Source organism: Phasianus colchicus, chromosome 6 (assembly GCF_987193195.1).
Source record: "Phasianus colchicus chromosome 6, bPhaCol1.hap1.1, whole genome shotgun sequence".
In the NCBI taxonomy this organism is placed as follows: domain Eukaryota; kingdom Metazoa; phylum Chordata; class Aves; order Galliformes; family Phasianidae; genus Phasianus; species Phasianus colchicus.
Window position 1 is genome coordinate 22639221 of NC_143441.1, and position 27857 is coordinate 22667077.

Sequence of the window (27857 nt, forward strand, 5' to 3'; positions counted from 1 at the left end):
ACTCTCCAGTTTTGAGTGATTAGTGGATGGTAATGCTAATCTCTACAATGCTGATGTTCCAAAATGAAAGAAATTGCTGATTTTTGCCAAATTACCTCAAAGACCTGAGAACAGAACATCTGTGTTCTGTCAGTTTTCTAAACATTGTTCATCTCCTTGCTTTACACATGAAAATATTTCATGTAGCTGTGGTTGAGAACAGATGTTCATTGGTCCTTTAGTGAAACACTCAGTGAAATCAGAAAATAGTGTTTTCTGGAAAAGTACTAGGTCTTGTTTTCTAGAGAGCTTGAATTATTACACAGAGAAACGAGACATGAAATGGAATTTTAGAGTTGCTGCGTGTTTGCAGGTAACAAAATACCGGTCTGTAGTAGGTAGTATTTCCACTGATCTGGAAGGGGAAAAAAAAGATCTGTAGTTGTGAAGCAGAGATCTGTATGTAGACAAAATGCTTGCTTGTAGTAGCTTTCAAAAGAGCTTGTACATTTATAAAATAAGTATTGCTAAATACATGGAATTTAAGTGACATGGATTAATCTCCATAAAGCCACATTATTCTTGAAGAAATATGTGAAAAGGCCCAGTAGAATCCACTGATGCTTAGTAATAGTTTGACTTTTTTGCTACTGAACAGAAAATAATTTGCTGTGTTAGCAAGTTCCAGAGCTTTTCTAGAAAGAGAAGGTGCTCTGCTATTCAAGAAAAGACAACCTTGTTACATAGAGTAATGGATTAGTAATCTCTTTCCTGCTTCTGGTGACAGTGGTGGTTGTTAGCAGCTCAGTATAAGATTATTTTTTTTTAAATGAATGCTTAACAAGTGGATAAGGGAGCTTTATAAATGCTGTGGCTGACTTCCCCCTCCTCTTTGTTTAACAGTAACATGTAGAGAGAGGTCTGAAACTCTCCATGAACTAGGACAGTAAAAATGCAGCACAGCATTCTGAACTTCTCCAAATGACTCAAGTGGCCTACACAAATTACACTAAAGGGAAGCTATTGCCTAAATATTTTTCCCAGAGGAAGAAGCCAAGAAAATGTCACTGAAAGGAACAGGAAAATTCCACACTCATAACAGCGTTTGTGGGAATGAACAACTTGGGTGATATGAATATATTATAATCTATATTCAGTATAATAGTGGCTTTATCAGAAAAAAAGACTCCAATGAGAGCCACAACAGAAACATGTTTATGCCCAGTTATCTTGCTGTTAAGAGCAATGCCTCTGTGACAAATATTCCCTCCCCTCTAATTAGTGGTAGACTAAACTAACAAGAAACTGGTTTTTCCTTCATTGTATTGTGTAAAATGCCATCTGTTGCTGTAATGGAATGTCTCAACTTATTTATTCTTTTTAAAGACAAACTAGAGATGATTTGTTAATAGTATATAACCTCCTTTGCTTTGGTGATTATGAAAAATGTAGCCTCTTTCAAATTTGCACGCTACTTTACTATTCTTGAGAGATTCATACTGTAAAACTGTAGTTTTGTTCCTCGCTTGTTTTGTTTTCCCATTTTTTTCCCTTGTATTTGTTTTCTTGCTTTTGCCTTAAAACATACCTAAATAGTGTTGAATTTGGCAATTTCAGTCTTATGCATGTCTGTCCCTTTGTTATGGGGCTGCTCTCCCCCACAAATGCACCTTTTTTGGCCTCCTGGGATCTATGGCTATCCTAGAAATAGGATAGCAGTGATATCTGGGACAAGTCCCCCAAAACAAGTGTCATTTTGTAGGAAGTGCAGAAACTTTGTAGCTGGAAGAACCACACTGTCTGAGGTTTCCATTGCTCCCGTTCCTGCTATTTGCTCAATCCTTGTTTCAGGTAGTTTGAATGTATGATAATCTAACAAGGGATAAACTCAAAAATACCACGAATGAGCTCTGGTTTTGTGGATGCTGGGGAATGGTAGCAAAACATCCCTGAAACTGAAGCTAAGGGTTTCTGAAACAAGTTTGAACACTTGAAAATATCACGCTTTCCTTTATGTGTATATGATTTCATCTGGAAATGAGGTAATGGTTCCATGGGCTTCAGGCAAGTCAGCCCCTCTGATTGCTTGCAGTACCTCTCCTCTCTGGAAAGCGGAAGAAAAGGAAAATGTGAAGTTTTGGTGGTAGTATTTGTTTTAATGGGTGTTTTTGGAAGACAAAACTTCCATTATTTTTTTAGCTGGATCATTTTGCACACAGACTTTTAAATCTTGCTTGTGTATGGTTAGTTTGTGTTAATTTCTCAGTTTTACTTTCTCCTTTCTTTTTTTTTCTTCTAGTAACTATAATTATTAGAAGAAAAGAAGACTAGTAACTTTAAATCCCTGCCGAAATGGAATGCTGGGATGTGTAGAAGTAGAAAGAGCAAGTGAAAAGGGCTGGCTATAGTTAGAAGAAGAAATGGAGAAAACAGGAAAGGCTGAAGGGAGCATCAAAGCCTTATTATGCACAGACTTATCTAATTTTGGGTGGGAGATGCAGTTTATCTCACTAGGAAGCTGGCTGTTGCTTTTCCCTTTGTCTTGATGCTAGAGTGCATACAGGAAGGTCCTTGGTACATCTGCTTAGATATCAACATGTGCATGCGTGTCTGCTTTATGTGGCTTACGGTGTCTGAGCACTATTGTCTAGTGCCAGACAATCATTATTTGATATTTACCTATTACTAGCAACAATTCTTCATGTTGCAACTCAATTTAATCTGTTTGCAAAGTCCAGAATCTGTTTGCATCATTGTGTAGTCATTTAAATGCAATGCAATAGCATTGCATATTTTCTGGTCTTTTCTTGCAAAAAATTCAAGGTCTGCATTCTTTCTCTGTATGTCAAAAAGGCAAGTAAATCAACGTGTGAGAATTGTTGAAACGTTCTAAGGTTTGAGGAAAATGTAACAGTGGAGAAAGTGTTGGTTAAGAATATTGAGTTTAAAAACGCTTTCTACTATCAAATTGGCGTGACTTTACTCTTACAGTTCTGATATTATGATTAATATGAGTGGGTTTTTTTGATGAATGGATATCCTTCTGGCCGTACTAAGGACTAGTAGCCTTTCTGTGCCTTTTTGTAGTTGATGTCTTGTCCAGCTGTTTTTGGTCTGGAGAACCACCACTTCAAGCCTTTCTCCTTAGCTCTGCACTTAAATATGTACGTGTGTACAGTTGCCAAGGGTTTTGTTAGTCTGCCTACTGTTGCTTGTAGACATTGTGAGGTGAACGTCTATACAAAGAACTTGGATAGGCATGGGAAGGAAAGAAAAGATTTTGCAAAAATGAATATCCCCGTGTTCAAGTATTCTGAAAGTGGTTACTACAAAAATTGTTTCTAGAAGCATCTCGGACAAACTGCTTCAGATGTAGTGTTGCACTGCTCAAAGTTGTTTTGATGAACTTGCTTCTGTCTTCCGAACTTTGGGGAGAATATGCACATACTTGCCTCTCAAGAATAAAAGTTCGTTCTTGTGCAAAGCTGAAAAGTTTAAAGCACCAACCAAACAAGAAATCCTTGTCTTGGAGTTCAACTATGTACAATCATTCAATTAAATACACTTGGCCCATCTACTCGGGCTAAGTGGGTTGCACCCTTCCTTTTATAATTGAAATTTTGCATGTTTAAGTGTACATCTGACTGCATTTCTTTTATAGCCTTTGGGTCTGAAAGTTGGCATCCAAAGGAATGAGGAAGGGAGGGTTAACCTGTTGAGAGTTCATCCCGTCCTTGAATGTCCTGAAACACAGAAGCAGAGTTAATTAATGCTCCTGGTAAAGCATTTCTGTCACGTGGTAGATGTCCTCAAGCTGGAAAGTGAGAAGGAGACAGCTTTCCTCTATGAGAGGAAGTCATTCAGCTTATTTCCTGCATCTGTAAGAAACGGCTGAACTTCTGCTCTGTGGAAGTTAGCTAGGTGAAGAGCTGTTCCTCTGCTCACACTGGAGTTGCTTTCTATATTGGTCTTACACAGTGACTGTGGCTTCTTGGAACTCCACCTTCAAAATAATTTTTCTAACCATTTTTTAGCCTCACAGTTAATTTTCAGGTTACAGTGATAAACATAGAGACTTTGAGGAGTGAGGGGAAACGAGAGAAGTTGTTTCCTACAATAAACAAAAATTAGAAATCAAATCACGTCTCTAATGAAGAATCTTCCTGCATACCTAGGCTTGACAGGTTGCTTTCCTTTTTCACTGTCTTTTAAGGCTTTTTGTTGCAGGTGAGGAACATTCCAATGGATAACTTTCTCCTTAGAAGATGTTGTGTTCAAGACAGTTTCCTTCTTTATTCTCCAGTAATTTTCAGAAATGATAAAGAAGAGATCTCCTGTGTCTCATAGATGCGAGAGAAGAAATAACTGTACTGTGCTTTTGGCAGGAAAGAAAAGTAATTTAAAATGAAAAATTACTTCATTGAGGGCCTTCATTTGATGCCCTGGGCATATATGAAAGAGACAAGGAAGAGGAAAATCTGTCCTATGTTTCCAGGTACTTTGACACTTTCTTGGTGGAGTTGGGCTCCTTTGGATGTCTGGGTTTGATAGGATTAGTTTGTGCAACTGTTCTGTCTCAACTACCCAGGAGTAGTAATGTATGTACATCTATAATCTGTGTAGTCTAAGTGGCTTTGCTGTAATTTGGCTAGTTCGTTAAGCAGTGGATAATTTTGTAAGGAGCTGTCCTGCAGCCAAAAGAGGATGTGGTTTTGGGGGGATGAAGGAGGATTTGACAGTGTTTTCACAAAATGGTTTATTATCAGTGAAATGAAAGCCATACACTTGCAACACATACAGTCTTGAGGAGGACTGTAGATCAACAGTGCTTTCTCCAACTGCTATCAACCCATTGGAATTCTTTTTAAGATTGTAACCTCAGTGCCTTGCGTAAACCTTTGCTTAGTTTTGTATGTTTGTTAACAAAGCATATATGACACCTAAAAGAAGTTTGCTCTAGGTTGCATAAAACTGTAGGCTTATTCTATGTCATGATAGAAATATTTGGTCCTCCTACTGTCTCGAAGCCTCCCATTCCTGCTGTGCTGTGTTGGCAGGGGCCTATGTCAGGAGTAATTAAAAACCATACTGCCTCTGGAGATGGACTGACCTATATTGAGAAGAGTGGTGGGAAGTAAAAATGCAGCTGGTACCATGCGATGTACAAAGATCTGGCAAGTTGACAGCTAGCATGTTTTCTGAGGTGTTGAAGCTTCCAACTAGTCTTTATAGCTCTTTGTACAGTTCTGAGGTTGTTGTAATGTAAATAGTGTCACTGGATGACCAGTAATGCACGCTTCAAAAAATAAAAATGGCACCTCACTACAGTTTTGAATACTTGCATGGTGCCTTGTAGTTCCCTGAGGCAAGAAGAATTTCTACTGGTCCCCTCCTCCTCTATGTTCTTGTGGTGGGTAGAAGACTTCACTGACACTTTCTTGAACATCAGACTACCAAACTCCAATTAACAGGCTCAGCATCCTCTGAATGTTAAGCTAAATGAGAAATGTAATTCCTCGAGGAACCAAACAACAGTTTGTTACTACAGTATGCTTGAGTACCTTCAGGCCAGAAACAAAAGTAGGTTAAGATTTCGTTCTGGTGTCTGGCTCCATCTCCCATTTGTTTTCTTAATATAATGAAAAAATAAGTGACCTTCCTGTGTTTTCACAACCTGTTTTTCCTGCGGTATCTAAGGATTCTGAGATCAGTGTCACAGACCAGAAATTATGGGTACCTTAAACTTTCAAAGCCACACATTTCATAAGTAACTTTGAGAATTCTGGAGTATCCATGTGACTTGTGTATCATGGCCAAATTTTTTGCAGCACATAATCTTCACTTTAGTTTTGGTGGTCGTGCAGTGCTATAACACCAAATACCTATGTTTGCTGCTTGTGAATGACCAGCAAAGTTTTCATTTACGTGTTTTCATGGTCTGTACCCTGCGTTGGTTTCTGCTTTTGGTTAACTATTCAGAATAAAAGGAGGCAGGTTACATTCTTTGTCTTAATGGGCAATCATATTTTGCAAAAACAAATTTCATGCCATGTTCAGAAATGTCAGACCTGTTCCTGCTTGTGAAATGTCTTATAACTAGCCTGCCAGAAAATGTTCTCTCTCTGCTTCTGTGATGTCTATTCTCCTCATTTCTGGCTAGGTTTTTGTGTTGGAAAGACTTCTGATGGGTGCAATCACATTAGTGACCTCTAGTAGTATGAGGAATGGCACATTAAAATGGCAATGCATAGGACATTCTGAAAACCAAGCAAGTCATTGGTAAAAATTGGTGACTTGGTGATGGTGGCCATGACAGTTGGGATGGGGAGGATGGCAAATGAAGACAGAACTTCTTAAGGCAGTCATCTATAAGTGGTAATTATTTTCTTTTACTTTACTGAGTGGATGTGTTTGTTATTTAAAACAAACTACAACAAAGACAAACAAAAGCCATAACCCACTATGCTAGATGGTAGACAAACATTGGCTGAGACTGTTTCATTCAGCCTTAAAATAGTTCCTAATTATTTCCCTTACAGCTAAAAGCTGATGCTGGCTGGAAATTAATAACATGACTTTGACATAAAATAAATGCCTCATCCTAAGGTAATTCATTTGCAGTACATTTGCAGTAAATAAAAACATATACTGGAGATTCATAACAGACTTAGATCACAGCTATGATTTGATTCTGCTCCCACTGATGTCTGGCACAAAATCCTATTTACTTCAGTGGGTAAAAGATTTTGAAGATTTACAGCCTTATCCCAAATGTTGCAATGACTTTACCGACCACATACGTTTGATGGAGCAAAGAGTCTGTGGAGAGGCTGCAAAACATGACTGGGAAAAAATTCAAACTGTTGGCAGGCTTGTAGAAAAAGACTAAGATTAATGCCCAAGTTGACATAAGGGACATATATAAAAGCCATTTCCCTTACTAGAGATATGCAGACTGACTGAGGGAGTGGCCTAACTTAGCACCAGGAAAGCTGAAAGCAAGAGTGTGTGCAGGGCTGTTATCATGAAGAAGAATGGGGGGGAGAGGGGGGATTCAATTTAAAAATAAAAAAAAAACTGACAGTGACAAAAAAACCAAGACCATTCCCCTACATATAATGCTTAGTCTTGCAATGCTGGTGGTCTGAAACCTGCTTCTTCCTGCCACTATCCATCTGAAGAATTTTCTGTTGTTTTTCTGAGTTTCCGCCCTTGTTTGGCCATCCCTTGACTGTTACATGAGTGCAGGAAGGTAAATGTTTTTTCTTCTGACATTCCATCAAGTAAGGGAAATGCTTTCCTTTTTTGTGTGTGGTTTGAAGGACTGACGCATCCACCCTTGGCAGAAGCGTTCCAATAAGCTTGTCCTATGGGCAGCCGTGAGGCTCTACAAAACGTTCTATGTTTGCAAGTAACTCTGGAAGGCAAAGGAAGAAAAGTGAATCTGCAGATTTGCTTGGCTGGGATTCTGCCGCTCTAGTGATGGTGTGGAGTGATGGACCTCACAGTGGAGGACATGGGTAATATCCCAATGAAAGGAATAACCTCATCCCGGCAGAGGCTCTGGAAACAAATGACTGTTCTGTATTGAGCCAGATCGCTCAGATGAGATATAATGTAGGGATGACAGCAGAGAAGTGATTCTCCTGGGAAAATCTCTTGTACAGTATGGCTGGAGTGAAGGGATCCATCCTGAAGGTACCAGGAGTGCAGGGGCTTTGTGCAAGCCAGAGTAATGGGGAAGTAACAGTGGGTTACAGGGTTCAGGAATAGGTTAAGGTAGATCTTGGAAAGAGGCGTGAGATATTGTGGGGTTTTTTTTAAGTGGATATGTACTGTTACACTACAGGTGTAGAAGGCTGCTGTTCATGAACTTGCAGAAGGTATGGAAAGAGATGCTTCCAAGTTGCTAGGGGAAAGAGCTAGGCTGCTCTAAAGTTGTTGCTTACTGGTGTGCAGAAGTGGTTGCTTAGCTTCATCCAGAGGTGTGGATTAATTCACGTCTGTGTGCTAGATCACTGTTTTCAGTCATGATTTAAATGAGCAAGCAAGAAATAGGATTTAACTCAACATCTCATTTTACATCTGAACGTAGTTACATTTCTAAAGGTCTGTAACATTACAACTACTCTTCACATACATACTGAATACATAGACTTATTTGAATGACTGCCTACTTCAGTGCTTGGTGTAGATGATGTTTTCTCTATTTTCTGTTTTTTGTGTGTGTATGTGAGTTTTCCTTAAAGGAATGGTGCTTTTCTTATTTCCTTGATTAAATTTTAAGTTCTGATTTCTCTCAGGCTACATTTTGATGGCAAATGGAATCTAGTTAATAAACAAAAATAGCATTTAAAATTGTTTTCATTAGTTAATTGTGCTGGGTAGGAACAAAATGCTTATCAGCTCTGTTTTGTCTTTAAAGCATACTGATTTTTGTAGAAACAAAGCAAGCAGTATCATCTGTTTATGAACTGAATTGTTTTTGTTCATCATGCTCTTCAAAAAGCTGTTTCCTAGAACTAAGACATCTCAGTTTCTGGAGGTGTTCTTTTTTTTTTTATTCTAAGAAACTAAGTTCTATCTGAGTGAACATCCCGGTGTTGCCTGTATGCCCCACCTACCTGAGAAAAAAACTCTCTCCTCAGATTTGTATTTTCCAGATGTATGCATGCAGGAAGCCTGCAGGTCAAACCCAACACAAGCTGACCAACACAGACCAACAGCTGATATCTAAGCATGTAGCAGTAGTGAACAAAGTCCACGTCAAATCCATTTCCCTACCTCCTACCCCCATTTTTCCTTCCCTCTTTTCAGCTTATTTGGTGTTATTTGGACCTGATTAAGGTTAGGAAGCCCTGAGCCCATCCAGCAAACGATGCTAGGGCAGAGGAAGTTATCTGTGCATTGCAGGTCTGAGACAGTTACTTTGGAAGCTAAGGTGGATGTGTGAACCATAAGTCTTGGAGAGCTTGGGCTAATATTTTAACAGTTGTTTTTCCATATTTCTGTGTAAAAAGTTTTCTCCTGCACTCAGTTCCCATGGCTGGCCTTAGACAAGCTGTTTTGTTTTGGGGGGAAAATACAGTGAACAGGGTGCAGAGAGGTCTCCATGTGAAGAAGACCTTTCTGTTGTGAAAAACAGTCGATGACCTGCTACTACTGATTCCACAATTAATAAACTTTACTACTTCAATAAGAATACTTTTTAAACATTAAAATTTATAGTTGTACAGTTAATGCCCTTAAAATTAAATGCATTGAAGACAACGTATTGCCAGTTAACTATCTTTGAGAGGAATAACGTGGCTTTAAAAGTAAAACTGATTCATCTTTCTCTAGGGAGCCAATGAAAGGGAAAGTTGTAATTTTGCTGCAAATATTAGCGAATTCAACAGTGCTGCCTCTGCTGTTAAAGCACAACAAGCATGACCTGAAAAGGCATCTTTTCCCCCTGCACCAAAAGCCTTGAACTCATCTCTTTTAACAGCACTTCTATTTCAGAGAAACAATTATAAGAAAAAATGAAGTGTGGGATGCTCTCTCAAGTCCAAGTGGACATTATTCTCTTCTCTCTATACACATATATATTTATCTATTTCTTAAATTCTAACTATACATTTAAGTAAGATTCCTTTGGCCTTGTTATGAGAATGAATGTTGAAGCTTAGATTCCACATGATGGGAATTGAGCTCCCTAAATTTAGTGCTTCTAACATATGTTTAAGATCTAGGAATGTATTTCAGATATAACTCATGCTGGAAGTTCCTGGAAAGCTACATGACTGATGTGGTGTGGCATGGAGAAGATTAAATTATAGTTGATTTTCTTGCCTCCTAAGATCCCCCAAAGCATCTGTGAGATTGATGGGTGGTATAGTCATTGCATTACATTTTGATGTGTTTATTTTGGAGGATAGTCTTTCAGTATATATAAAAGGATTTTTAAAATATTGTGGGTAAGGAGGTAGACAGATAATAAATAGAACTTGGTGTTAGATATTCTCTTGAAAGTTTTTGCTATACTTGATTTCTGCCAGAAGAAAAAGAAAGAACTGCTGTTTTTGATGTTTGAAAAATATCAAATGATTTCTTTTGACTGGTTAAAAGTCAGTGTGGGTGAAGAAGTGGACATAGTTTCTGAAATTCCTACGTTGTTGTACGGGAGATGAATTTGGTTATACTTATGTATTCTGCAAAAAAAAAAAAAGTGGAAAATGATGAGGTGTAATCAATTCAGTAGGCATAATTTATCCTCTGTTCCCTAATAAAAATATACTGCATTACATCAAAATGGAATTTTAATGTTAAGGAATGTCACTTAGAATAAACAAATATCAGTAAGTCAAAATGGTAAGGATGGACAAGAGGCAAGAGCTATAGTGAGCTGCTGTAGAGTTGGAACAGAACATGCAAGTCTCCTGCCTGCCTTTACCCATGTTTCATGTTGAAGGGTGAGGCAGCAGAAAGGAATTTTGGTGGTGAATTGAATCTAGCCAAGAGAGTGGCTCGAAATCAAGCTTTGGGAAGACGAGAGGAAAACAACTGCGGGCAGATGGGCAACAGAGAGAAGATAGGAATTATCTGCAAACAAAAGTAGGGGACTTTGGCCTGCTTGTATGGTAGAGAAATGTGTCTGGAGTTGGATTTAGGCAGGTTCTTGATGCCCAATCAAGTTACTGTAAGCACTGTTGTATGAATTAGTTCAAGTCTAGCTAGAAGATGATTGCTGGAGGTGCTTGTGAGGGAGAAAAGTTTGGTGGTGGACTTCTGCAGGAGCTGATGTGTAGGTGATTGAAGGCAGCAATCATTGCAATGAGCAGCAAGGCTTTCTGGGTTTTGGTTGGAAAGAGTCTGCGTACCCAGAGCAGCTACTGTGGGTCTTGCAACACAAATGGGGAAGCAAATGTCTCACTAATTTGTATCCACGTAGATCAGTTTTCCAAAGCAATGATGTCAACCAAGCATCTACAGCGGCATTTTTGAATTACTGGAAATCTTGCTGGATTCATGATGAACACATAAAAGGGACTTACTGTGAGTATGCTCACAGGATGTTTGTAATAATAAGAGGAAAAAATGAGTAATTTCCTGGAAAGCAGTTTAACATACTGTAGTGACTGGTACCTTTCATACAGATATGAAGTTTCAGGGTGTAGTCTCCACGATTGTTTCAAACCAATATCGAAGCAGATTAAAAGGGCTATCCCTACCTTTTTCCATGCCTTGGCCTAATTGCGCTTGCTTCCTCCCTTGTTCCAGGGCTGCTATTGTGTGTGGCTGTGATTATCCGGGTCAAGGATCCTTGGCTGCTGTCACAAACCAGCTGCAGCCCTACTTAGCCCATGGGGAGATGGGTCCAGAGGGCTGGAACTGGTGTCCGGAGGAAAATGTGGCCTTAAAGCAGTGCAAACTGCCTGCAGGTCCTTGTATGTGTGAAACATGGGGTCAGTTGTGTAACAGTTGCAATCACCCAGAGCAACTGGCAGAATGTGTTTCTAGTCTAAATATCTTATTTTGGGGTTTCTTCACCTGGTGCATGGAGCTGTGCCTGGAATTTTCTCCCCTGAGGTTACAGTTGACTCGTGTTTACCAAAATGAAGTGGTAGAACTTGGAAACAAGCATTTTGTTCTGATTTATTTACAGTCAGTGCACTGGAGCAGCGCTTCCCCTTGAAAGAAGGACTGGGATACTTAAAAATAAGTTGAGATGTCTTGCTTCTTTGGTTTATTTTTAGGATTGCGGCTGCTCTTTGCTCTGTTGCATACAGCGTGTCTTTTTCTTAAAGTGTCACAGGAAAAGCTGCTTTGGTGCTTCTACGTGTGGCCTGCACCCCTACCAGGAGCTGCAGAGCTATGGGAGCGTGGTTGGTCCACTGTGCTCTGTGTGGTGGCACTGAGTGATGCCAATGCATCATCTGCAAGTACGTCTGCAGGGAAAGGGATTTTTTAGTTCTCTATTGCTGAGAATAAAGGGACCAAATTCTGAAAGCACGTAAAAAGGCTGTGCTGAGAGGAAATGTTGTGGATGGACTTTCTAAGTGCTTACCTCATAAAAGGTCTTACAGTGAAGTGATTTTGAGAAGTAATCCCAATGTAAGCAACTGGATTAATGGCACCACAGTGTAGTGGGCACTCGGTGCTGCTCCACCTGCCCAAGACGAGCTCTCCAGAAGCAGCTTCCGAGGCTGGTAAAGCAATGATGGTTTGGTGCAGCACGTAGAGCCCTACGGTTGGCTCACTTTTGTACAGTCCATACAGAAGAGCACAAGTGCTGCACTGTACGTGGCTGAGAGCAGCGACAGTTGTGGTGTGCTGGGGTCCTGCAGGCACAGCGTCTGGCCCTGCAGCCTTGGGGAGCGCCTCATCTTGTTGGATTCACAGCTGGCTTCTGGCCTGCAGCCAGCACCCCGGCTGTTGCATAATGTTACACAGGAGGAACCACTGGCAGTTTTCACGTTGGCTATAATTCCAGAGCACTCCCACACAAAGGAAATTGTAGCATAGATGCAACACTGAGGCTTTTTGTGCAGCCGTCAGCACAATCTAACCAAAATCGCTAGGAAAACTAGAAAGCGTTTGGCTGCACCGCTGCAGCCTGCTCACTCACAGCAGCCTTTCTGCAGTCTGCATGTGAAGAAGCAGCAAGGCAGTCGCAGGTAAGGACGAATGCCTTGGGAAGAAGCAACAGCTCGGTGGTTTTCAGAACTCCAAAGTGTTAGAACTGGAACTATTTCCTAAGAGATAAAAGAATCCTCTTTTGGCTCAAACCGTTCTTTCATGTCCTGTGAATTCCATGATTTCCAGAAAAAAAGCCAGACTTCAGAGGGCATTGAAGATTTCCCCCTCGTTTCCATGCATGCTTGTTCCATACCAGTTCTGTCAGTCTGATTCATAATGTTCAAAAACACTCACTGCATATTTCCTTCTTCCCCACAGCAACAGCCCGAGTCTGAGACTGTTCATCTGTTCATCCCAGCCTTGGCAGTTGGAGCTATTATTGGCAAGCAGGGACAGCACATCAAACAACTTTCTCGTTTTGCAGGCGCATCTATTAAGGTATTATTACACTGACTAACTTTGTCTCTTCTCTATGACACTTCCAGCAAGTTTGCACAAGCTGTGTTTTCGTGCATGTCCTCCCCCACTCCTTGCTTAGAATGTGATGTGATAAATGGTACATTTGTTTATAAATCGTCCTTTAATCTTCCTCGAGACAAGATAATTAGAAGCATGTTTTCAAACGTCTCCTGAGGTGTGAAATATAAGCTGCAAAGAAAGCTACTTTGGTGGTCTCAATTTCTTAGAAACAGACTTAAGTCTTAATGATGCGGTGCTTAAAGGGTTTCTCCTTGCTTACAGTAAAGTGAAATTTGGTGAGATAAATTCCCTTTCTGAAACCAAGAGCACAAGTGAAGCCCACTGCTGCTGTGACTGCTCTTGCTCTGCTTTGGAAGGACCAGGTGGTGCTGTCAGACTCTGGTGGCTCTACCCTGAAGAAGCTCTTGTGTTTTATACTGATATAGCCTGAGCTCCTGGGTCAGCCTGCTGTCCACACAGTGGTGCCCTGCTCTATTGCTGGTCTGTTTGCATCTTTGCTGCCCTGGTTTGTTGCCAGAGGTTGGCAGAGGTTGACCTCATGGAAGCGTAACTCAACTTCAGCCAGTTGCTGAGTATTTGACGCCTCTGTGCAGTCATTACCAGTTGCTGGGAGGCATTCTGTTTTGGCTAGTAATTGTAACCATGAATATCTTTTCTAGATGCTGGAGCTTTTTTCTCATAAATAGTCAGTTCTGCTGTTCTGTGCTGCAAAGATGAAGCCTTGGCCTAAATGATGTAGTATTCCACATACTGTTGCTGTTTGTAACTTCATCTGCTGCCAGACTGACATTTTGGCTTCTCCTGGAAGGTGTTCGCTTGAGCGTGCAGGAACTGGGGAACTCTCAGGGGTGGCTTAGTGTGTGGTTTGCTGAATGTCGATCAATTTACTGGCCGGTCAGCCAACTGGTGTGTTACCTGTTTCTATATATTATTAAGCCACTATTAAATACTTCTACTACCTAGACAGTTTTCATTAGTACAGATTAATAGTCGTGTTTTCAGTGGATTGGTGGAATAGAAGGAAGTGCAAGGTGTTTTCATCAAATCTGTCTTGCAGGGGATGCAATGTACCACAACACATTTCCTACTCTCTCTTGTTTCTATCTATTGATGAAGTGATCTGTGGAAGGCACTGCTAGGTGGAGAGATGTGAAATAGCGTGGACTTCCCAGAACCAGTCCAAACCAGTCCATTAGCTGGTCCTTGGAAGATGGTTCAGTAGAAAGGGAGTTCCCTGCATTTTTCATACATCTGGCTAACAGTAGCCTCAGGCTGCTTCTCCTGGCAGGCACCCCTCTACCCAGTGTATCTGTGTTAATTGAAATTCAGTTAACAGTTTATAAAACTGCTGGTTTTTTGTTCCTTCATTTAAAAAAAAAAATAAGTGAGGAAGATTTTTGTGGAAGTAGGATTAGATCTTGAGGGAATTCAATGAGTACAGGATATGCTTACTGAATTTGGAAGTTTTGCTTTTAATATATTTGAGGTCCTGATTAACACCCAAAGAAAGGCAACAAAGCTGGGGAAGAGCGTGGAGCACAGGTCTTATGAAGAGTGACTGAGGGAGCTGGGATTGTTCAGTCTGGAGAAGAGGCTCGGAGAAGACCTTGTCGCTCTCTTCAACTTCTGAAAGGAGGTTGCAATGACGTGGGGGTAGGCCTTTCTCCCAGATAAGTGATAGGATGAGAGTTAATGGCCTCAAGTTATGCCAAAGGAGATTTGGTTTGGATATTAAAGGAAATTTCTTCTCAGAGTGGTGAGGCACCCCCAAGGGGCGTGATGGAGTCACCATCCCTGGAGGTGCTGGAGAACTGTGTAGATGTAGCACTGAAGGACATGGTCAGTGGGCATGGTTGGGATGGGCCAATGGTTGTATTAGGTGATCTTAAAAGTCTTTTCCAACCTTATGTCTGATAAGTTGGATGTTCCATGTAAAATTATCAGTAAGATTATCAATTAGAATAAAAGCACAATTTTCACAGTGATCTGGCCAAGCAATGTGGAACACTGCTATTGCTTCCTAGAGAAAAGTGTTACGTGTGATAGCTGGTAATCAAACTTACTCAAAACTTCTGTTGTGTTGACCACCTGTCCTTTATCATAACTTTTGAGCAAAGCTTTTAGCTGAGCTTGAGGGAGTGACTTTAGTAACTGAGTAACTGTTGAGTGCTGGAGTAACTGTCAACTTTCCAAACTGGTAACCATGGTTTATGGAGGAAGTAAGCCTTTGCACATGATGCTCTGGGCTTATTTTGAGTTGTACTGTAGATTGATGCATATGAAAGCATTTTACATCCACGTGTGTTGTCTTTGTGCTCGTGTTGAACTTTCTAGAGCTAATGAAACTAGCTAGCCACAGAACGAGACTAAATAAACTGCAGGTGCAGAGGGGCTCTGCACAAGGCTATGGTGCCAGCCCATGGCTTTGGAGCCACAGGCAGCTGTTGGCAAGCTCAGGTTCTGTTCCTGTGTTGGAGGCTGGTGCCTGGTGATACAGGCTTGGCATGGAACTTCTGTAGGTGGAATGGTTTATCCAAGGAGCCAGGCAGAGGTTTCTGGATTGTTGACTACCCATTCTGCTCTGGAATGCTGGGACCTGTTGGAGAACACTGACATCTCCTTGCTTTGAAATGCTTCCCACAGTCCTCCTCGCTGCCTTTGAAGGAGCTGGAATGAGCGCTACAGATTTTGGGGGTATGAAAGCAACTGTCTGGTCATAACTCAGCATGTGGAATACTGTTTTTTTCCCAGTTAGGGTAAAGCTATTTCTCTCAGAAATTAAATATTCACCACCTGGGTACAATTGTACATGTATAAACTCTCCATTCAAGAGCAGACAGACAAAATGAATGCTGCAGCCTCTAAGATTGTACCTCCAGACAGTGAAATGTTACAGTCATACTTCTTTCATAGAGTGTTACTTCACCTCTTGGGATCAGGACATTCTAAGATGAAAGCAAGGCAAGATATGTCCCAGTGCACTTAAATATGTGTAACATGCAAAGATGTAATGGAAGGCTTGCTGGAAAACACTTCTTTAAAAATTTCAATAAAGGAGCAGGTGTTCACTAAGAAAATATGAGGTGACTGAAAGGCAAAAACTACAATGTCCATTTTGCCTGAATGGAAATCAGCAGGCTGAGCTCTGTTAAGTCAGCTGGCACCCAGTGCGCCTTAAAAATTCATCCCTCTGGAAGTCCTGTGTTCCAAGGAATGAACGGATTTAGTTTGTGCTTGCCCTTCCCCACAGTGCTGTATGTTGGCATTTTAGTAAGTGTACCTCTGTAAAGTGAATATGTATTTTTAGATAGAGCCAGTTGGAATGCAGAAATGGTATGCGAACTAAATACGCAAACCAGATAACTAGCGTGTAATGTATTCTCCATCTTAGGGTACAATATGAATAATTATATAAACTTTGGTTAGCAAAATTCTTTAGCGAAAATGATGCATGGTGACTGGTAATTTGTCTGAAATAAACTACAGCTGCTAAATATGAATAACATCCCTCTGCCAACAGCTAAGATGAAATCCTGTAATGTTTAAAATATTGCCCATTCAACAGCAGCTATGTAATACTAGATGCAACAATGGAAACGTCAGTTGTGATAAACAAAAGATTCATCCAGAATGTCAGAGGCTAGTTTGAATTATTTAATACCATTGGAGTCTGAGAACAGCACCCACAGAAATCTTACTTTTGTGGTGACGTGAACTGCTGAAGACCCTGAGAATCTCTGTCTCAGCTCTGGTGGAGATTAATTTTTATTTAGGTCACACATGTCTGAAGATACAAAGCCCTTGGAAACTGAGGACTCTTCTTCCAGTATATAGGAACGTTTTGGACCTGATTAGTTAGAACAGTGAAGAGATCATCTGCTCTAAGGGAGACAACTGCAAACTTTCTAATGGGCAAAACCTGTTAGGAAGGCTGTTTAAATTAGCAGGCAAGGATAAGAATTTCAGCCTCTTAACCATATTTTTCCTTTTGTTTGGTTATATGTCTTGCATCACGCATTGCCTCATGAAATTGCTTGTGTGATTTTGCCATGTGCAGCTGCATAGGTATACCTTTAATTTTCAGAAATAAACTTGCTTATGGTTTAGCCAATTTCTCCACGTTCCATTACAGGTAATTAATGTACTTTGAAGAGAACAAGCTGTCATGACTAAAGTGTGATGTTACTGCAGAAATGAATAATTTTTCACTCTTGAACAGAATGTGAGACTGAAATGGGGAGGAGGTGGCTTTAAATGATGCCTTCAAAAGATGGCTACCAAATAGCTATGTTTATGCATTCCAGATTGCCCCTGCTGAAGGACCAGATGCCAAGCTGAGAATGGTTATCATCACTGGACCTCCAGAAGCTCAGTTTAAGGTACGCCATATAAAAACTTGTTGATATGTAGGGGGTCTTTAGGCTGCAGGGGCTAATACTAAAAACTAAACATTTGGTTCTAACTGCTATTTCACTAAGAAATCTAGCAAATAGTAGGTTTTTTTGCTTCCCATTTACTGAAAATTATGTCATATGAATACACGAATAATACAGTACCATCAGAGGCAATGTTCTGGTTATCTGGACACTAGTAGCAACTTCACATCAGATATTTTCATGTTAGACTTGATTTTTTGACTATGTTGTATTCCTATTTTTGTTACCTATGGTCACAGCAGTTCAGTCTTTCTAGCTCATCTTAATGCATACAATAGTGCAGTGTATTTAAGAGAAATAACGCAGCTGACAAGATGGGAGACAGAGCCTTTTCAGGTTACTGTTGCGTGCTGACTGGAAAATGTTTTTTGGGTGGCTCTGCAGATAAGGACAAAGTTTTTAATTGCATTTACACTGTAACTGCATGGAGATACTCCAATGTGATTATTCCATTTGTGTTCAAATTGAGTTATGGAGTGGCCTTCTGCCTTGAGTACTGAGGGCTATGTCTAACTGTCCCCAAAAGGAGGTGACTGAGTAAGGAGTGCAGATAGCTCAGTACAGCAGTTCTGTTTCATCACAGGTGAGACCCTGAGCAGGTAGGAAGCCACTTGATAGATCACGTCCTGGCATGGCTCTCATGCTTTTTCTTTTCTTTTTTTTTTTTTTTGTCTTTACATTATTGCCTCAGGGCATCTTGCAGTAAGGAGGAGCACAAACTTCAGGTATATCTAGAATCAGTTTCATTAATGCCTTCAGGAGTTTTGGAGATATATCAGGGCAGGTATTTCACAATGGCAATAGATCTGGATGCATTTGGGATTATTATTCAGTTTGTTCTTACCATATAGATTTGAAAAACTATCAAATGTAAAGCATAATTTAGAAGCTCTGCCTCCCTGAAGTGTTTTCTGAGCTCATAAGAGCCTACCCACATGGCACAATCCACATCTAGGGTGCTCTCATGACCTTAGATCAGCACAAGTTGGACTTCTGGCTACCTTCTCTTTCCATTAGATATCAGTGAATTTACTCTCAAGCAGTAACGTGCTTCAAGATTAGGTGCCCCTTATCATGATTTTCATATAGGCAAAGGCTTGTCCTCAAGCTTTCCCCCTCAGGTAGACTTGGAGTCTCACAGAACTCTGCTGCTAGCTCTTCTCCCCAACCCAGGCCATGCAAGGAGGAAAGTCTCCCCTTCCAGCACCCCATCAATCAGTTACTTCTCTACACTTAAGCTTTTGCTTGCTAAGAGGGGTTGATTTATTAGCCAGTGCATCTGAGAATGCTGGCCCTGAGAAGGAGAGCAGAGTCCTTCCAGTCTTCCATCAGCTCCAACCTCCATAGCCTGTTACTGTCTTTGAGCAACGTCTCTTGCTAGGGAGGGGAGGCAGAGTTCAGTTCTTTATTACCGCTCTTAACCTGAAGCAGGACAAATCAAACCCAAGCTTCAGCAATTCTGTCCTTTAGCTCTGTGTAGCTGTCTTTTCCATATCTGAGCAGAGACTCCTGCTTGCTGCACAACAGAAATGTAATCTGGATGCACAGCAGTTTGAAGAGGGAATGGTTGCTGCTTGGATGAGTAAGCAGCTCCTGGAGAGGCCTTGTCAGCGCAGAGCCCTATGAGTTTGGCACCCTTACCCTATTACATTGTGTTCTGCTCCCTGTGATTCATGTCAGTGGAAGCTGCAGTGGCTGCACCCTTTCTTTCTCAGCTATGGTAGCCTGAGGATGTTGCAGTTTGCAAGGCTATCTGTTAGCAAGGGAGCTGGAAGAAGGGTGAGAATATGCCACTGTTCACAGTGTGTGCTACAGTGCACTCTGGAGTTTGGGCATACGTGTGATACCACTATTCAGAAGGGGGATCATGTTGCCTTCAGTCTGGGAAACCATCCAACAGTCTGTGCAGGTTGTCAAGGTGTTATCCATTTGAAAAGCTGTTGAAATAAAATGGGCCATGCCACTGTTTGTCATGTAACAGATTTGGAAACAATTTCAAAATCTCCAACTTAAGACTTGGAGCAGTACCTTAGCTGCTCTTCACCAACTTACTTGAAGAGTTTTCCTGCAACAGGAATCTCTGGTTCTCAGATTGTTGGATGGTGCCAGAATGCAATCTCTTGCTGCATTTGCGTGGTGTTTTAATGGCTTTCTTGGTATAGACTTTTCCCCGTTGGCATGCTAACTTCATGTCCTCTGTGACAGGATTTCCCACCTAAGCCAGAACAACGTACTGCAGATTTTTTCAAACTGTTCATGTGGAATCTGACCTTGAAAAGCACTGTATATTTTCAGCTCCAGTGTCACACCATGTATTTTGTTTTACCCATTCTACAGTAGTGTGAACTTGACTAATCTTGAGGACAAGCAAAAAATGAGAACTTGCCACTATTTAACATAATTATCTGATCACTGAGTTGTCTTGTATTCCATTGTAGTGGTAGACTGTAAGGTGGCTGCACTTAGTGATAGAGGTGGTGGGTGTGATTTAGAGGAATAGATCATCTCTCTTCAGTATCTCAATAGAATTCATCTTCTGATGTCCATAGGATAGGCAGAGTAGAAAATCGAGTTACTACTTCTCAAGAATTCACTGACAAATGGCAGGGGATGAAGAAACATCTTTTAACATGAGTAAGATTCAGCAGCTTAGTCTCAGTGGACTTTCTTCTTGCTACCTGGCACTTGCATATGCTCCAGAAAAGGCAACTGTGTGCTAGCTGAAGCAATACTGTTCCCATGGTGCCATTTAGATCTAGACAGATTTAATTTTCTACTCAGAAAATTGAGCAAGCTCTGATTTATTTATTTTTTTAAAACAATATGTTGTAATTGAGTATAAAAACTAAGCTGTTTATTGTAAGTGAAGTCTTTGTCCTGTGACTTTAAGTTTAGCATACGTAAAAGAACAAGTTTCTGAGCCAATTAATGGCATTCTGTGCTTCTGGGTGCAATTAAAAAAAAAAAAAAACAACAAACTTCATCCAGACAGTTCTCTCTACCCCTCTCTACCACTATAGAGATGTAATAGCTTCTTTTAAAAGCAACATTTCTATGAAAAGGTAGAATAATAATCTTTTAAATTGTTCCTTGATTTGCTGGTCTGTCATGTAGTTTTAAAAGTTAGACAGCAGTGCTCCCTACTTTGGTACAAAGACTTTAGAAAAGTAAAGTAGCTACTGCATTGAGTGGGAAAAAGCTTTGCTGAAGTTGTGTACTGAAAAATTCTCCTTTCAGTGGAGCTTTTTGAAATTAATTCCATCTCAATAAGCATGTTCTTTAACTGGAGACATTTTTGTAGGCTCAAGGGAGAATCTATGGAAAACTGAAAGAAGAAAATTTCTTTGGACCTAAAGAAGAAGTGAAACTTGAGGCTCATATAAAAGTGCCATCCTATGCTGCTGGTAGAGTTATTGGTAAAGGAGGCAAAACAGTAAGTAGTCAGTATAAAACTTACAATGTTATTCTGTTATGTTTCATAATTCAGTGTATGTTAAAGATTTAGACACTTAGCTAACTAATTAATAGCTAACCCTTTGAAGTTTCATTGAAGCTGATGCTGTTTTCTTAACTATACTTGCTAAACTTTCTATTGCCTCAAGACAAACCAATCTCTCAGACTTTTTAGAAACACATCATTCTGACTTAAATGGTTAATCATAGTCAGATCCTTAGGTCATGTTAGAAATACAGTTCTTCCACTTAAAATTAAAACATAGCTGTTAAGACCTGCTTTTTCGAACTGTACCTTATGCTAGATTTTGGAAGAAGAAAACAGAAAATAATCCACTGATCTCATTTGATTTAAATCAAATCCAATGTGTACACAAGTGATGGCTTTGGACCAAATGGGTTGAAAGCATAATTTCTAAATTAGTGGTAGAAAAACTATAATGTGTTCAAAACTCAATATCAGAAAACAACAGTGACCAACAACCACTACGTAACTTGCTTTGTCTAATGACATCTCGTCAGCTCAGTTCTTTTTATGCAAAGATGCTGGTATTCCTGTATTTTCATATGTCTGTGAATCAGGAAAAAGTAGTAGATACTGGTGAAGAAATGGCATCAGTCTTGGGTGTTCTTTGACACTTTCTTCCTTACATTGTATGAGTTCTCTGACCTTAGACTTGTAAAATCAGCTGCAGACACTGTGGCATGTAATCTGCTTTTTATAAGCAGTGTAGTTAACATGTTCTGTGTGTTGTATTTAGACTTCAAAGCACTTCTAGAAGCATAGAGAATTTGGTGCTAATTTATGTTAGAGACAGGAGGCTCATTTTGCAAAGTATGCTGCTGCACAAAGATGCTTTCTGTAATGGGTTTCTTTTTTTTTTTTTTGGACAGGATGTTTCTAAGGTCAGCAGCATCTTTGAGGCATGAGTGTTGTATTTGTCTAAGGTTTTCTAACAGCTCTTTATTTACAGGTAAATGAGCTTCAAAACTTGACAAGTGCAGAAGTTGTAGTCCCCCGTGACCAGACACCTGATGAAAATGACCAGGTGGTTGTGAAAATAACTGGTCACTTCTATGCATGCCAGGTAGGAGGCCTGCAGTGAAGTTCTATATTGCCTTGATGTCTCTATGGACTGTCTTCTATCTGTTCACTACACACATAGATAGAGAAGACATGCAGCCTATAGGAAGCATTGCTTGCCAGGCTTGTCTAATTGTCTTGCTGTAATGAGAGAGATTTATAGCAATGTTCATTCATACATATGTAAAACAATCTTGCAAGTTTCTGTTGCTATGTTTAGGCACAGGCAGTTACAACTTTCAAAGCAAAAGAAAACCTAAGCTGTTGTATTTGGACTGAAATGCTGATGAAAGGAGGATGTAAACTTTCTCATGATACCTGGCAAGGAATGCAATTTGTCCGTATCTCCAATCTGTCAATTTAGTGTCATAGAAAAGGATCACAAGATTCCTTCCATTGCCTCATTGATTCCTTTGTTACGTTGCTGCAGGTGATTCATAGCTCAGAAATAAGACAGGAGGGCTACTAAACTCCGTGAGATGTAACCTCCTGAGATCTCTCGCACAAAAAAATAGTCTGCTCTAGTGAAGCTGTCGTTCTTATAGAAAGTACCTCCAGGGGAATAAAATGAAGTTAGCCTGGAACTTCAGTTAATCTTGCTGGTAGTCACATTCCTGTGCTTTCTATATTACGCATGGTAAACCTGACCATGGAAAGATGGAAAAAGTAGAAAAGTTTAAAAATTGTGCATTACAACTAAAAAAAGATTATATGATGAGTAATTGGTAACGAGTAATCACTTCTAGGAACTTGGTTAGTCCAAGTTTTTGGTGTCCCAGTAGCATCTTTAGGGTCAGTTGTGAACTGCAGGAACGTCATGCCATCATCATGGGTTGTCTCTTCTTTATTTCCTTCAGCTTGCTCAGAGAAAAATTCAGGAAATACTGGCTCAGGTAAGAAGGCAGCAGCAACAGCAAAAAACATTGCAAAGTGGACAGCCTCAGCCAAGACGAAAATAAAGGTTTAGGAAATGGCCCATCAGAGACAGATGCCAGACCAAAGACAGACTGTGCAACAGAGAGACGGGTGGTGAGCACCTGTTGAAGTTATATGCAGAAGATCCACCAAGCCAATCACCTGTTTGAGGACCAGGCAACCGCTGAACGCTGTCTCTGAGAATGTATTCTTTAGGCTCTCTCAAACTTTTGAAACCCAGCTTTAAAATAAGGACCCCTTCACTTCCCTTTTGTTCTATTCTCACAATTTAACATAAACTCGTTAGTCTTTTTTATTGTTCTTATTATTCCCCAACAATTTTAGAACTTGGTTTAATGAAGCTTTCTCTTCTGAGTTCACTGGTTTAAAAACAGAAAAAAAAAAAAGAAAAAAGAAAAAAGGAAAAAAAGAAAAGGCATTGCTCTTATAGGTCCAGCTGTAAAAGAAGAAACACATTAGGAGGGTGGGATTGTGGGTGGGCTAGGGTTAGAGCAAGGGTATCGACAGGAGTTTAAGTGTTAGTCCCAATGTTGAAACAAGTGGCATTTTTTAAAAAGAATTTGGTTGCATTTTTACATAACACTGCCATGAATAACCTAAGGGAAGTGTTGAATGGTGTTGGCCAGGGCATAAAAAGATAAATATGCATTTTACTAAACTACCTCAGGCATTTAGTACCTCAATGAGAAATTGTTCCTTTTTTGCTTTTTTTTTTGGTATTTTGTATACTTTATAAAGCTAATAGTTCTTGAGCATTTTATTTTTTTAAAAAAAATTAAAATTTGATCAGCCACCAGCCAGGAGTACTATGGACTTATCGGGGAAAAATATAGCAGAGCACTTCTAGCTGCTGGCTGATGGGAGTAAGGTGGGTAAAAAAAACACGGCCTCAGATTTTCTGAGGGCTTCAACACCATCATTTGTTTAAAAAAAAAATTCAGTGAATGTTCAAAAGATAGTGAATGATGCCAACATTCTGATAGCAGCAATGCCGTTTAGTTTTCTTTTAAGATGGGATGAAAAAGTTTGTGACGGTACTTTTTTGGGAACAGGACAAGGAAGTGATGGCAAGAGGCTGGGGTTGGGGGAAAAATTTAGAAGGCTGCAAGAGGCTGAATTTTTTTTTTGTGCTACTTGATTGAATGCATGAACCCTTTGTGCCTTTGACCATCACTACCTAATAATGCTACATTTAACCATTTGCAGCCCATTTGGACTTTGCCATTTTGTTCAAAGAGCAAGCTTCATCTTCAGTTTGATAGAACACTCGATCTGCTAGAGCGTTTTGGAGGCCGTGAGGGTCTCTGCTGTCTGCAGGTCATATCATACTGCTTTCAGTTACCACGATGGGGGAAGGTCAAACAGTGTTTGATCACGTTGAAAGATAACGAAGGCTAAGTTTACATATCCAGCCGCTGTTATGGGCCACACTAAGCCACTTTGAAGGTTTTGAAAACTATTACAAGAAAAAAAAAAACCAACAACCTCTCTAGCCTGGCTTATAATAGATGCAGCAGGATTTATGCACGTTCTGCAACCAACCATTAGAGAAAAAAATGTCAAAAGGCAGGGATAACAGGAAAGTTACCAAATTTTTTAATTTCAGAATGTAATTTGAATGCTGATTGTGGTAATAGTGACACATTCAAGTTTCTACAATAAACTTCAGTCTACCTCAGTTTAAAAAAAAAATGTGGCAACACATGGTGCATAAAGACTGCTGTGTGTGTGTGTGTGCGCGTGCGCGCCTGTATGTGTGTGGTCGACAGAGCCATGCTATTACCTCTGAACCTTTTTTGTGATGTTTTTTGTGCATGAGATGATCAGAATCACCATGCTGCACTGATTTGAGGGGCACAACGAGCAAAAACATTTGTTTCATCATTTTGTTATCTACCTCTTAGGTTCATGTTGAAATAGAGGCATTACTACATAGACTAGATAATTTTCCCAAAGATCATTGTTGTACAGATTAGATAATTTTGAAAATGGTCTGAAGTGTTTTTCCTGCATCTCTTCTTTACTAATTGGTTTAAAAACCACAAACTTATGTTGTAGTTTTAGCAAAGAAAAATGAGTTTCTTTTCCTTTTTTGACAGTGATCTTCATTCTAGCCTTTAGGATAATTTTTTTTCTTACAATGAATTTAAAATTACTGAAGTATGAAAAGTCATAGCATTTTAATTTTTGTCGAGGCTTAAGTCAGTCTGATGTTCCTTTCTTAACATTTGAGAAGGATTTGACTTCATTATTTTCCATAAAAATTATTTACAAATAGGCGCTGCATTTACATCTACTGATTTAATTACTGTCATATCTCTTAAATTCCTAGACTTAGTATGATAAATCATGTTTTATTTTCAATTGAGACTTGGTAATTTGGAGTATTTGGGAATAGCTAGAAAGTAAATACTGTAAATGATTTCAATATCCACAAAGTATGGATCATTTTTCATCTGTAATGTGCCCCCCAATGCAGCTCCACTTGCCAGATGCCTCTGAATGGAATAAAGAGTTTAACTCCTATCATCAGATACAGTTGTGTGTTGTTTTTTTAAACTAATGAGGCATAATGACTGACTGTTCTAAATATTTACTGTGCTTTGATTGAGTTGTTTTTCCATCTGTAGTAATAACTGAGTAAGGTTGAACAGTCACCCGCAGGCATTCCATAGCTGCTAGGGCATCCAGCAGCCACGTTATGATGTTCACGCTTTCCAGTACAAGTAGTGACTTCTGTGACTTCCAGTTCACCTTTTCATTTCCATACAACAGCACTATGGTTTGTAGTACCACCTTTAGTTCACAGTTTGTCTCATGCAGATAACTTAGTGTGGTTTGCTCTGGAAGGAACATGTGCACAACAGTTGTGACCCAATGCAAACCCAAAGGAAGCTTTTAACAAGTTTCAAGAGAGATGTGAATTGTAGTATAAACTTTCTTTTTTCAGCTGCTTTTTACCCAGTCTTTACTTTGATGCTTTGTGTGTGGTGCAGCTGGGCAATGAGCATGGCCCCAGAAGCCTGAATTGCTCATCAGAGAGTAAATATGGCACCTTGTATCTCACCTTGTTCCACCTCCTCTGTCCCAGAGACACCCATTGTCAGGAAGGTGGTGCCTGCAGTTAGACCCCCAGCAAGGTGGTTTTTTTCTCTTGATTTAGATCTCTTTTAATGTTATTTGAAATGAGATATTTCATTGTGAAAGCTCCAAGGTGAGAGGGAGGTCTTGGGGAATGAGGAAGAGTGTTCACAAACAACTCTATCTTTTAAAGTGGAGTGGAAAACTAGACTTCTTTTCCAAACTCTTGCATCTTCCCACTTGTCTTCACAGCTCATTTACTGAGACCAATCAGCAGAAAGAGAGAGCTGAAGAAATGATGTCTGCAGAAAACTGTGTATGGTACTGCATTTTACAGGGAAATTGGGCTCATCCTTCCCTTGAGCTCACTTCTCAGACCTGGCATCCCTGCCCTTTGAGCAACATAAATTAAGCTTCTCTCCTTAATGCTGGTGCATTGGCCATCGTTAAACCTCTGACTTTTTAATCATTTGCTTAATCATGATGCTTTTATTTGCTTCTAACCTTATGAAGCTTTTATTCTTGAGCTGCAATTTCAAAGGCATGCGCTCTTTATGTTAGTTTCCATCAAGTGAAGCATGTATGCTGTGCAGGACATGCAGAGTCTCAACATGGTACTTGAGCATGGGGTTTGAAAATGAATGTGCGAAATCACTAGAGTAAACTCTCAAGCTGGGTAAGCTGCGCTGTAACAGCTGCTAGCTCAATTGATGGATGTAGACACTGCCTGATAACTAAGTTACTCAAATGCAGTGCAGGAAATTCTGTGATGTGATGTGATGACCAGTTTCATATTGTTGTCTACCATTGTCAAGGGATCCTGCACAGAGCCAAGCCTGAACACACCTTTGTAGAAGACTGATTGGTGCATCTGTCTTGCTGGACAAACTACATAGGGTCTTTTTTTATTGTACACAAGGGTCTCACACTATCCATGGAGGAGAAACATTCCCAGTGTTCTTCCCAAAGGGATTTAGTGTTGCACAGCAGTGACCAGCCAGACTTTGTTAATTCCAAGGATTCGAGTCAGGCCAAAGGCTCAGTGAGTCACACAGGGTGATATAGATTATGACAGCTTACGTTAAATGAGAGGTGAAGAAGTGTTCTTCCTGAGCTGGAATTTCTGATTAACAGCAATCAGTGGATTTTTCAGCCAACTTCTTTTCACAATGTGCCTTGACAGTGAATTGTTATTTTTTTCATGCATCTTAATGTTTTTGTCTTATACTATTCTTACCATCATTCATTTCCAATGGTAAGAGTCCTAGACTTCACGTGACAGCTGTTACCTATCACTTCCTGTTCTTTTCTAGGCTCTCGTTACTGTTCTTTTGTTACTAAATGTTAAAGTATGGTGAGTGCATACAATAGGGTAATGTGTGCTGAGTCTGCCTCTATTCAGCTAGCTGTACACATCTCCAGCAGGAAAGGCTCTCAGTGAACGATCTGAAGCTACTCTATGTATTGCTTCTGGGAAGAAATGCCTGATTTTGAAGCCACCACAATGTGTAAGAAAGCCAATGTTCCTTCAGGTGAATTTCTTGTTGCTAAGTATCAGGAAGCATTCTGCAAATTGTTTTTTGCAGACACGTTTACCACTAACACTTTAATTTGGTGGGCAGATTTGGTGTTACCTCCATTCATTAACTGTATTTATTAAAGTTCCTTGTTTAATTTGCGTAACAATCTGCTGCCTTCAATCTAAGAGCAGGTGAGTTCATGGTAGTTACTCCTAAAATAAGAGGACAGACTCAGCATGATAAATGACCCAGATTGAAATAGGGCAA

General features: G+C 40.0%; 1 protein-coding gene across 4 annotated transcripts in view; it reads left to right on the forward strand.

Moving 5' to 3' along the window:
* IGF2BP3 (insulin like growth factor 2 mRNA binding protein 3) overlaps window positions 1-25518 on the forward strand; it is a 104072-nt gene extending 78554 nt beyond the window's left edge. For all 4 annotated transcript variants that reach the window (XM_031590097.2, XM_031590099.2, XM_090142676.1 and 1 more), the window contains 5 exons: window positions 12919-13038; window positions 17385-17459; window positions 20818-20949; window positions 21944-22057; window positions 22911-25518. In XM_031590097.2, the coding sequence (XP_031445957.1) occupies window positions 12919-13038; window positions 17385-17459; window positions 20818-20949; window positions 21944-22057; window positions 22911-23012 (543 nt within the window). In that variant the 3' untranslated portion in view covers window positions 23013-25518. The remainder of the gene's footprint in view (window positions 1-12918; window positions 13039-17384; window positions 17460-20817; window positions 20950-21943; window positions 22058-22910) is intronic.
* Window positions 25519-27857: the final 2339 nt, after the last annotated feature.